This window comes from Vulpes vulpes, chromosome 16 (genome assembly GCF_048418805.1).
Source record: "Vulpes vulpes isolate BD-2025 chromosome 16, VulVul3, whole genome shotgun sequence".
NCBI classification, from domain to species: Eukaryota; Metazoa; Chordata; class Mammalia; order Carnivora; family Canidae; genus Vulpes; species Vulpes vulpes.
The window spans coordinates 6,187,962-6,200,164 of record NC_132795.1 but is presented as its reverse complement, the minus strand read 5'-3'; the positions used below and the strand labels follow the sequence as shown (position 1 = coordinate 6,200,164).

General features: G+C 58.9%; 1 protein-coding gene across 4 annotated transcripts in view; it reads right to left on the bottom strand.

Moving 5' to 3' along the window:
• The window catches only part of TNS1 (tensin 1), a 229,696-nt gene that overhangs the window by 179,523 nt on the left and 37,970 nt on the right, over nucleotides 1–12,203 (bottom strand). For all 4 annotated transcript variants that reach the window (XM_072741836.1, XM_072741842.1, XM_026002181.2 and 1 more), the window contains exon 2: nucleotides 6,340–6,454. Coding sequence is in view for 2 of the 4 variants with exons in the window: in XM_026002181.2 (XP_025857966.2) it covers nucleotides 6,340–6,454 (115 nt within the window). In the remaining 2 variants the exon portion in view is untranslated. The remainder of the gene's footprint in view (nucleotides 1–6,339; nucleotides 6,455–12,203) is intronic.

Below are 12,203 nucleotides of genomic sequence, written 5' to 3'. Positions count from 1 at the left end.
CTCTTCCTCCAAGGAAGGAAGGGGAGGGAAGGAAGCCCGAGTTCCAACCCTGATCGCATCCCAGACGCGGTGGGGGGTACACCCAGCCTGCGGTTGACAGGGATGCCCGCGCCACGGGGTCCCGCTCCTCAGGGCAGGGGGACAAGGGCAGGAAAACAGTGGCCCTCCCATCCCGGTGTGCTTCACGCTTGCGTCCTCCCCAGAGGCACATCCCAGGATCCGCCCCCCCGGGCAGACCGTGGCCTCCCCAGCTCCCCCCGAGGGCCGGGGCCTTGTAAACCAGTGACCCCGCAAGATGAAGCCCCCTGGGGAGTGACCCTGTCAAACCCGAGCTCCACGGAGCCTTGGGAGCCTCATCTCTGCCCGGGGGTCACTGTCCCCCCCCCCACACACACACACTGCAGGGCCCAGCCGGTGGCCTCAGAGGGAGCTGAGAGCCCCAGAGTGTGGAAGGGTCCACAGGTTACCTGCCGGGGTGGAGAGCTGCACCCCCAACCCCAGCGCTGAGCCAGCTCCCGCCTCACTGGGCTGCTGGTACTCTGTCCCGAGGTGGCTTCCTGCCTCCCGGGAACACAGGAAGCCAACATTGTTGCGATCTAAATGGCCTTTTCCTCCTGGCCTCGGCTCGGAAAATGAGCACATAGCGTCGGTGTGCACCTGACCCCAGCAGCGACCGCCCACATCCCCAGTGGGCCTCCGCTCCTTCCCCAGCTGCCAGACAGGCTGGCCCAGCCACCCACCTGCCCGCACGGCCTCCCGGCCCCTCCCTGCCCTGCTTAGCTCCATGGCCCGGCCTGGAGGTGCTTGAGAGCTCACAGTACGTGTCAGCTCGGGGAGGCTATCAAACCCACATAGTTGGTCAGTGTTATCCAAGATGTTTCTATGAAGGGTTTTTTTGAGGGTTTTTTTTGGGGGGGGGCGGATTAACATTTAAATCAGTAGACTCTGGGGCACCTGGGTGGCTCAGTGGTTCAGCATCTGCCTTCGGCTCAGGTCTTGGGATGGAGTCCCGATGCGGGAGCCTGCTTCTCCCTCTGCCTGTGTCTCTGCCTCTCTCTGTGTGTCTCATGAATAAGTAAATCTTTTAAATAAATAAGTAAATAAATCAGTAGACTGTGAGGAAAGCACATTGACTTCCACGGCATGGGTGGGCCTCGTCCAATCAGGTGAAGGCCTGAATAAAACAAAGGCTTGATCTCCCTAAGCAAGAAGGGACTCTCCCAGCAGACTGGTGTTGGACCTGAACTGCAACTCTTCCCTGGGTCTCCAGCCTGACAACCCTCCCTGCGGATTTTGGACTTGCCGAGCCCCTATAATCACATGAGCCCAGTCCTTAAAATAAATAATCTCTCTACCCATCCATCAGGAACCTACCTACCTATCTATCCACCCATCCATACATCCTGTTGGTTCTGTTTCTCTGGCCGGGGGAACCGCAGCTTAATACAAGGTATCTCAAGGGATGGTCGGGGGGGGGGGCGGGCAGGGTCCGTGTGGCTCTGAAGTTCAAGCAAGAGGAAACCTAGATCATCCCATCCAGCGGTTTTCAAACTTTCATGCAGATGGACTCTTACGTGGAACCTCAGCAAACTTGTGTTAACATTTACTAAATGCTTGCTCTGTGCCAGGCTGTGTTCTGAGCCCTTTATGCGTACATATTATCTCATTTGATCCCCAAAGTAACCCGAGGAGAGAGGTGTGCCATGTGTCTCATTTTAAAGGAGAGGTGACAGGCTTTTAGAGGTGACACAACCTGCTCACGTTCTTACTAATAAGGGACAGAGCTGGGATATGAATCCAGGACGTCCGGGCCAAGTGCAAGACCACCATCCATCCCGCCTCCCGATATACTTAACTGCTAAAACCACAACTTTTCTGATTAAGGTGGGCAGGGGCTGCAGGGCCCCAACCCCTCAAGCCTTCTCCCTTGGATCTCTCCTTTTTCCTATCTTCTCAGGTCCCTAAAGTACCTCCAACTTAAAAAAAAAAAGAAAGAAAGAAAACTTACAGTTCAAAATTTTGGATGACAATTTAGAGCCTCTGATCTAGTCCAATCCATCGTTTAGAGAAACTCAAATGCCAGGCCCAGAGAGGTTAAATTTCTCACCCAAGCTCACACAGCCAGGCACAGAACAAGACTAAGGCAAGCCAGGACTAGAACCCAGGGTCTTCCCACCCTACCAGGCCACCTCCAATGACTCCCAAGAGGTCCTCAGACAGAGGGGAGAAGCTGGGGTCCCCAGTGAAGTAACAGAGGACAAAGAGCTCCCTGAAACAAGGTTTCCCCCAAATCCAACCAGTAAGGGCTTCTAGGTAGATTTGTCCCATTGAGAGCTTAACTGTCTTTCCCAAGTGCATCCCACTTTGGGGAAAGTGCAGACGACTTCCCCCTACCTTCCAGGCTGATCAGAGGCCTTGAGAAGAGAAGTACACTAAGTCAAACCCCAAATCCAGGCCCAGCTGGCAGCCCTTGGGCTCTTGAGCTGGCATTCTAGTCTCTTCCCTTGGGGTTTCAGCCTTTGGCAAGGCCCTAGACTCCTTAGAGCACTGCCCCAAGGAGCTCTAGGAAACCCACCGTGTGAACGGAGAAGCTCTCACACAACCCTCAAGACCCAGCCTCTATCTGTGTTCCCTGACAAAGCCCAACAGGAAAATCTCTGCTAAGTCAGAGAGGACCTCTCACACGCACCTGTGCGTCGTCTTTGCCGCCACATTCTGTGATTGTCTGATGGCAAGTCTATGTTCCCAGGTCAGGGGCTGGGTCTTGGCACCAGTTCCTGGCACCACATCCAGCCCAGAGGTGCACAATCATCAGATGCATGCACAGGTGTATGCAGGGGGTGAAGTGGCCGCCTCCAGTGGGAGAGCTATCGAGCCCTTAGAGACCCCGAGTGAGTTTCCCGGCCTCCCCTCACCCCCCACCCTCACTGTCTGAGCCTCAGTGAGCATTCTCGGTCCAGCCCCTTCCCTATAGTTGGGGAAGCTGAATCCCTGAGCAGTGACATGATTTATCTGAGGTCACACAGCCTGTGGGTGGCAGGGCCACTAACAAAGGCCCGGGGCCTCCTCTCCTCCCATTGTCTCATCCGTCCGTCTCCCCTACACGGAGCCCTGGTCCGTAACACTGGTATTCGTGTTATAGCCACACACAGAACCTCAGTGTTCCCCACAGTAACCACCCCCCAGGGACACAGGGCAGGGTTTATCATTAACCCCATGGTACACAGGCGGAAACAGGCTCAGCGAAGGAGAAGCCCGGCAGCCGTCTCACGGTGACCTCTTCTTCGCCTATTTATCGGTCACACTTATGCCCCAACATCCTGCCACCTTAGTTTGTCTGCACTGTCCATCTGTGAGTCCCCCAGACCAGACCCCAGGCTCCCTGACTCCTCTCCCCACCCCACCCCACCCCCGGGTCCCACCCCGACCCCCTCAGCCATATTACATTAGACAGTGAAGGCGGGGAGCAGAAGGATTGTCCGAGCTCGAGAGCAGGCCAGCCGGAGGGAGACAGGACAAATGCCCCAGTTTCTCTGGATCTAGGAAAGTGTCCTCACTGCCCTTGCCTGCAGGACTTCCCTCAGCGCTGTGAGCACCGTGGGGACTGTGAGCCAGAGCCTTGAGCTCCATACACCCTGTCCCCTCACCACCCCCAGCCACTAATCCAGAGGGTAGCCACGCTGTAACCCCAGACTTGAAGACCAGAGAAGGAACCAGAGAGCACAGCAAACCCTGGGCTTGGCGAACAAAATCTGACCTGGATTTTAGTCCACAATCATCCCCTTAGCCAGAGAACAACCTGTCGAACCATACCTGGTGGCCCTGGATGGATGGATGGATGGATGGATGGATGGATGGATGGATGGATGGATAAGGGGGTCTATCCATCTTGCGCCACCTCCCTGTTCCAAAGCACAGACAGTTGGCTCATAACTGCGTCTCCCACCAGTACATCCAGGCCCCACCCTGACCTCACACCTGGTGACCCCAATGCTCTTGCTGAGAATGCACCCCCGGGAGCCTGCAGAGCTGGGAGTCTTCAATCCTCCCTTGCAGGCCCCGTCCCATGGCCCAGTCCTGACACCTGGTGGTGCCTTTGGACTTCAGTCCCAGCTTTCATCCCGCTTCTCAATAACTTGCTCAGAGCTGCCAAACCAGCCTGGCAGCCCACTGGCCACCTGCCCTCCACTCTGGTTCACGCAGGCAGGGCCAGGCTCCGAACCGGGGAAAACCCACAGCTCACCTTGGGAGCCTTCCATTCCCATGGGGTCACATCCCCTCCCCAACCCAGGCCCTCGAGCCAGGTCAACTGAGGAGCCTAGGACCACAGACCATCACAGAACATGCGGCCACAGATGTGCCCAAGGTCACACAGCGAGTGCCAGGACTTCCCTCTGCCCCAGGCCTGTGCTGCCTCCTATCAGGGCAGCGCTGGCAGTCACTGGGGTGAAGGGACGGCACACTGGGGAAGGAAGGAAGGAACCGGTGGGGGTCGGGGAGGCTGAGGGGGGCTAACTGCTGCAGGTTCAGGGGGCGGGGTCAGGTGGCCGCGGTGACGCAGGCAAAATGCCAAACCCGCCCCCAGCAATTGGGATCCTCCCAGCTCCTACCCTCACCCACCACCGCCCCAGCTGGACCTCGCGGGAGGAGGGTGCCACCACGCGGCTGACCTTGGTACTGCGGAAGTCCCTTTGGCCCCCTCCACCCGTCTGGGGGTGCCAGCTCTTGGGTTAAGGCCCATTGACCTCTCCCCTTTGCCCGGAGCAGGACGTGCCCAGAGTGTCTTTGCCGCGCACATCCCCACCCTCTCCCCGCTCCGTCCTGCAGCCCAAACTCCTAGTCTAGGAAGACTTCCCTCCCCCAGAGAGCACAGCCCCTGACAACCCCACCAGGACCCAGCCAGCTGTGAGCCTTGGCAAGAGATTGGACTCTTCTGAGCCTCAGTTTCCTCACCTGTAAAGTGAGGGTGACAGCGGCACCTGCCGGATGCTGGGCCTGCGAGCACTGCAGGAGAGCCACGCGGGGGCTCTAATACCCAGCACTTCGCTGAGGGCTCCCTGGGCGCTGAGGCCCAGCTTCCCGGACACCTCGGCGGGGAGGGACAGGCGGAGGGGAGAGTCCAGGTAGAGCCACGTGAGTAAAGGCCCACGGCGAGAAAGAGCCCGGCCGCTTTGGCATGTGTGCCACCCCTGGCATATTCGGGAGCTGAGCTGGTGCGGCTCGGGTGAGTATGGGCTTGGGGCACGGGGGTGGATGGGCCGGAGAGCTGGCAAGGGAGGGGTCAGTGCTTTGTCTTGAGGGCAGTGGGGACTCCCAAGACCGTTTCCAGGGAACGGACAGAACTAGATCTGCCTGGAGTCGGGCTGAGAGCTGGCGAGGACGGTGGGTTGGAGAGGGTGGGTCAGGGGACCAGGGGCAGCGGGCCACCCGCCAGGGGAGAGAGGCCGGCAGCCTGAGAAGCTCAGGGACTCAACTATACTGGGGGGCCCTGGAGACTGACAGGAGGTGGGGGCATAGGAGAGCATCTGTGGGGCAGCTGGGTGGGGGAGGTGTCAGCCACCAAGATGGGGCGCAGGGGCCTCCTGCTGATCTTATGTGTGATCTGGGGCAAGACACTGGCTTGTCCGGCTACAGTGACAGCCAAACCCCAGGCCGTCTCAGAAGCACATGATGACAGTGATTAAAGAAGCCCAGCAGCCACCAGGCCTTCCCTCCAGTCTGATTTGAGGCCTCTTAAAATCACCCCTAAGTTTGGTATCTTTCCCAGTGCCAGGCACACGCCACCCACACACCTTCCCCATGCCCGCCACATGCCAATCACGGGACCTTCACGTGTCATCCACAGGACCTCCACATGGCACGCACACATCTCCCACATGCCCTCCACATGCCAATCACGGACCTCCACGTGTCATCCACATGACTGCCACACAGCACCACACACCCTCTGCACGCCCGCCACATGCCAACTACATGACATCCATGGGCCAGCTACAACCCCACTCATACACCCTCCCCAGGCCATCCACACACCCAGTACATGCCAACCACACGTCATCCCCACGCCACACGCTACTAGCCATATACCTTCCACGTGCCATCCACATGCTGTCTTCCTAGCATCCACACACAAGCCACATGCCATCTCCATGCCACCCACCACCTGCCACATGTCATCCATACACACCCACAAGCTTGCCGTCTGGTGTGCTCAGCAACTCCCCACCTCTTGAGAACCTGGCACCAGGCCAGGACCCAAAGACATGTGCCTGGGCCCCAGGCCACCTCATTCCCATGATGACGTGCTCCCCATCCCCCATAGCCTGACCAGCTCCTCACCTTTGCAGGTGCACCCCTCCCGGGTGATGACCTGACGGCAGATACCACAGGGCTTCACCTTCTTGAAGGTCTTCACCTTGAAGTGATGAGTCTTGGGCGCCTCCAGATCCTCTGGCTATGGAGGGAGAGGCACAGTGATCAGGGTCTGGGCAGGGGAGGGAGCAGGGGGTGGGTGTGGGGGTTGCCTCCGGGAGAAGTGGGCCAGGACTGGGGAAAAGGAGAGGTGCCAGCCCCTTCCCTGGTGACAGGCCCCAGCCCATTTCTGGGAGGAGGTGCCCCAGGAAAGAGCTGAGTGGAACCGAGACTCCCACAGTCAGGTGAGTCAACATACTGGGACACTGATTTTAAATGGATTACGTGGGACACCTGGGTGGCTCAGCTGCCTTTGACTCAGGTGTGTGATCCTGGGTCCTGGGATCAAGCCCCGCATGGGGCTCCCCTCAGGGAGCCTGCTTCTCCCTCTGCGTATGTCTCTGCCTCTCTCTGTGTCTCTCATGAATAAATAAATTTTTTTAAATCTTAAATAAATAAATAAAATGGATCACACAATACAATTTTCCACATATACCATGTCGCTACAGCCCAGAAGGTTCTCTCAGGGCCGTCCCGGGCAAGATCCCCCTAAAGTGAATACTATCGTGGCTTCTTTTTTTTTTTTTTTAAATATTTATTTATTTATTTATTTATTTATTTATTTATTTGAGAGAGTGGGGGGTGCGTGCACGGGCATGAGCAGGGGGAGGGAGAGAACCCCAAGCACAGTCTGCACTGAGCATGGGGCCCCACGCAGGGCTGGATCCCACGACCCTGAGATCATGACCTGAGCCGAAATCAAGAGTTGCCGCTTGACCGACTGAGCCCACCCCCCGCCCCCCCCCCGCCCGGCACCCTGCTATGATTGTGATTTCTATCACCAAAGATTCGGGTTGCCAGCGTTTTTAACTTCCCCACGCAAGACGTGCTCCGTGTCCAGCTTCTGTCCTGGGGATCAACCTGTGGGATTCATCCACACGGCCACCCAACAGCCGCCCGACAGCGGCGCTTCCTTTATCTGTCCTACTGCTGAGGGTCCTTGGCCTTCCTCCCCACGTCCCCGGAAGACCACGTCCCCCAGGTCTCTCTCACCCCCTCGCCGGAAGCCTCCTTCCACCTTTATTTTTATTTTTGGTTCTTTGCATCATGAAAACATCAGCATGTCCAATCTCCTTTTCCTCACTACCCCAGCACACATGAGAGAGGAGCGGCGGGCGGGCGGGCGGTCCAAGCCTTCTGGAGGTCTCACCTGCCCCGAGCCCACCGCTACCACGGGACTCAGTTTCCCACCCTGGGCAGCACCGGGTCGGGCACCACACCCCAAGCTCGGACGGTCTGTCCTCTGTAACCATGTGCGGGAACACACTCCGCGCCGCAAAGCCCTGCACCCACACTGCTTGGGAGCCCCCCCTCCCACCTGCGGCCCTCAGCCCAGGCACAGAGGCTGGGGAGCTCCCCACTCAGGGGGCGCCCCGGGAAGCCGTCCCCGCTCGCGGGCACCACGCCTCTCAGAGGCACCTCACCCTGGGATCCCACCTGATCCGCTTCCCAGCTTCGGCAGCAGAGGCCAGCAGAACACAGACATCGGCAGCTCTCTTCTCTCTCTCTCTCTCTCTCTCTCTCTCGCCAGCACAGAGCTTCCTGACACCCATCTACACACCCAGAGCCACACACAAGGCCACGATTGACGACAGACCCTGAGGTTCCGGGGGAGGCTTCTTCTTTCCCAATCTCCCTCCTTGTACCCAGTTCCAGAGCCTCAGGGACAGGGGGCGGAGGGGCGACCTGTGTGTTCCCAGAAGGGAGGGAGACAGCGTCCCGCAAACCCAGCCCGTCCAGGACTCCTCGCTGAAGGCGCTGCAGTGGTGAGTCCTGGGGAAGAGAGGGGGTGAGCCCCCAGAGACACAGAGAGAAAAACCGACAGCATGAGAGAGAGACAGAAAGACAGAGAGACAAAGAGGCAAAGGGATAGAGAGGAAGGGAGAGAGACAGACAAGACAGACAGAAAGACAGAGCCAGAGACACAGAGACACAGATAGAGAACGAGAGAGAAAAGCAACAGGGAGTCAGAAAGGAAGAAAAGAAGACCCAGATAAAGGCAAAGATGAACAAGCACATCCAGAAATAAGAGAAATTAGAAACACAGAGACTATAAAGGGAACCAGGGAATCAAAGGGGCAAAGGGACCCAAGAGCCATCCGAAACGGGCCCCAAAGGCTAACCGCCGGTTGTCCTGAGCATCACAATATGGAAAGATAGTAGCGGCTAAAATGGGCCCAAGCCGGTATGTGAAATAAGTGAAAAAAAATTCCAAGACTGATGAGAAACAGAAGATTTACAAATCTCGAAGCACATCGCCACGCCACACTTAGAAATCACAAAAGGGGAAGAAGTAACTGCCTGGCAGGCTCCTGGTTAATCAAGGGATCAAAGCCAAGGTGACCGGTAACGGGGGCGCCACCGAGGGGACGCGGTGAGAGCAGGCCACCACCCCCGGGCGCGTCCCTGCTGAACAGACACAAGCACAATCTCATCGTCGTGGGGAAGCATCAGAGCAACCCGGATGGAGGACCGTCTACTGATGACGTGGCTCGGGATCATCCCAAGTGACAAGGTCACAGAAGCCAAGGGAAGACCGCGGAGATTTCCAGCCTGCTGGAAGTCTAAAGAGCTAGGCCAGTCAAACGCCGGCGCTGACTCGGAACTGGGCTCTTCCCAGGCCCGGCAAGGACATCATGGGCTGGTGGGGTGGGGGCAACGGGCCGCGCGCTGCAGTGGGGTCCCAGGCCGAGACCGTGGTCATGTGTCAGTGTCCGATCCCTGACTTTGCTGCCTGGCTTGGGTTCGGTAGGGGGACGTCCTTATAGAGAATCAGGAAAGTGCTGAGGGGTGGCAGGGCACTGTGTCAGCAGCTCACTGGCAAACAGCTCGGAAAATGAGTCCCTTGCACTGCATTTGCCACTTGTCTGAAGTCTGAGACTATCTCAAAATTCAAAGAGAGGCAGACTGAGACGACCGGGAGGCAGGGACGGAGCAGCTGCGACAAAGCCCGGGCGAGGTGGAGCGAGCACAGGCGGTGCAGCCCGCAGCCCGGCCCCAGCACTGGCCACTGGGCCTGGGTCCGACTCACCCAGGGGTTGGGGCCCAGGGGCTGTGCTTCCGCTGAGGGGGGGTGGGGGCAGGGCACAGTCCTGCACTAGACCTCACTCAGGGTCCCCCATCCCACGACAAGGGGCAGTGAGCCGCCTCCATTCTGCAATCTCACCTGCCCCGTTTGCCTACCTCGGCCCCTGGCCCGCAGCCTTCCAGATAATCTCAGTCATATACGGTCCTCATAGACGGTCCAGGGGGGGGCCCCGCCTGAAGGCAACTGCAGGAGCCAGGCCCTGGGCTGGGGGGAGGTGCAGAAAGGGAGCTTGGGGTTCAATCTAAGGCCTGTCTTGGGGGAGGTGCAGAAAGCCCCAAAGCCCAGTCTTCCCAGGCCTACCCCAGCCACCCGCAAGCCTGCGTGTCCCACCTCATGGAGTCCAGCAGAGCACCCCATTCCAGCTCACCCCCTAGACTTCTCCATCTATACCCCAAAGCCTGCAGAAGGAGGCCTACTGCCCAAAGCATAGTTGGGGCAGTGGATTCTCCCAAAAGGGGGTCCCGGCTGCCCAATGCACAGACTGGGAACAGGCTGACAAGCAAAAACACCCAGGCTTCTCCCCCGGGGCCCTGGGCTTACCTGCCCTGCCTGCCCAAACTCATAAATGTGAGTTTACAAAATCTTTCCCGCCCAGGCTTGGAGAACAGGAACAGGGTTTCAGAGACATTGTCTGGCCTCACTCATGGCCTCTGTAAGCAGCTCGTGGGCCAAGGCCCAGCAGGCTCCCGCCCCTCCCCTCCCTTCATTCTGGCTCTCTGGCGGAAGGAGCACTGCCACGGGAGTCTAGAGACCCGCTCTCTAGGTTGATGACCTTGACAACATCAGTGGCCTTCTCTGGGCTTCACAACCCCCAAATGGAGGTGATGGCTTTGGACGAGATAGTCTGAGCATCGAAAGAGCAGGGGAGAGGATGGGCCAGTTTGAGATGGAGGGGTTAGAGGAACTGGGGGTGGACATGCTCATGGTTACAGAGAGGGGTACCTAATGAGGTATCAGCCCTCCAGCAGAGGCTAGGGAACGCACGGGGGAGCAGGAGGCCAGCCCGGCCACCCCCAGGCAAGTGGCCCCAGGCTGTGACCCCCACTCTGCAACACTGGCTCCCCGTCCCCCAACATCCCCCCCCCCCCAGCCATAAAATGGGTGTCTGGCAATTTCGTGGAGTCATCCGCAGAGGTCTGAAGGTTTCCCAGTTGGCTGGAGGAGAAAGTGTAGGGTGAGTGAGCCTTGTATCTTCAAATACCTGAAGGCACTGGCATTGTAAGAATGCACCAGGCATGATGTGTGAAGTTACCGAAGGCAAAACAAAACTCGAGGGGGGAGGTGGGGGCAGAAGCCACAAGGACGCACGATTAGACTCAAGGGGGCACAAGAACTTCCCAACGACCAACCATACGTTAAAACCCAGACGAAGAAGTAGCCTTTGCGGGGGGGGGGGGGGGGGGGGGGCGCTGGCACCTACGCTGCCCTCGCCCAGGGTTACTCTGCAGATACAGGCAGCAGATGTGAACCAGCCCTTGAAGTGCAAAGCTCTGCGCGGGGGTAACCACTCCTTGGGACGAGGCGCGTCATCCTTTTTCCTGACAAGGGGCAGAGAGCCCCACAAAGCCCTTCCCACCCTTCCCAGCTGGATTGGCTATTCGAGGACCTGGGGGATACTGGGAGGCAGAGAAGGCACAGCTGCAGCAGGAGCTGCCCGTCTCCCCAACACCCACCTCCCTCGAGAGCCAGGGCCCAGAGAAGGGCAGGGGTCCTAGCCCGGAAGTCAGTCCTCCCCACCCTGCCAGCCAGAGCCCCAGCCCTGTGACAGGCCCACCCAGCATCATAGGGCTTTCCTGGGCCTCAGGGGGATCCTGGCCTTCCCACCCTCCATTCAGCAAGGCCTGCCTGCCGCAGAGTCCCAGCCAGAGGGGCGGGCCGCATCTGGCTAGGACAAGCTTTGGCGGGAGTCCTCAGGCCCTGGGTGGGAAAAGCTGTTTGTGGGCTCCTCCCTGCCCCCTGGGGGAAGAGTGTGGTGGGGTGGGGAACCGACAGCCCTAGGGGTCCTCCAGCTCAGGCCTCCCGCCCCCTCCCGAAGCTTCCCCAGCCCTGGGCGCACACTTGGGAGCCTTGATGAAGTGGCCAGAGGACAGACATCCGCCGGGGGCCACTGAGCCTCAGGGGAGAGCATCACCAAAAAGCAGGCCTGGAGAGCCACTCAGCCCTCTCCCCGCCTCCTGGCCATCCACACCCCCCTCCATGTCTTGTCCACGTTGTCATCCTGGGTGGGGACACACCAGGACAGGCTTGGCATCGGCTGTCATTTCTGTGGGGAGGACTCAGACTCCCCAGGGAGCCGCAGGCTGGCATCGCGGAGACCTCAGTCGCATCAGGTGCAGGCTCCCCCAACCCCACCTCCCTTCACACACACACCAAAGCTCCTCAACCAGCCCCCCGAGTCTGCTAGCCAGCGAACGGCCTGACGGTGTTCTTGGTCGCCCGGGTGGAAAACTCTGAGTCACCCCCAAACTCCTCCCAGCCCTCCACCCTCCAATCCAACTAGCTGCCAGACTCTGAATCTTGCTTCCTGAACACTCTCAGGCCTCCTGCGCCTTTCGATTCCAGGGCCTCTGCCCGATGGAAGGCCTCGTCACTTCTATTGCAACAGCCTCCTGGGCCCCTGACCCTGGGCCCCTCTGTGCAGCCT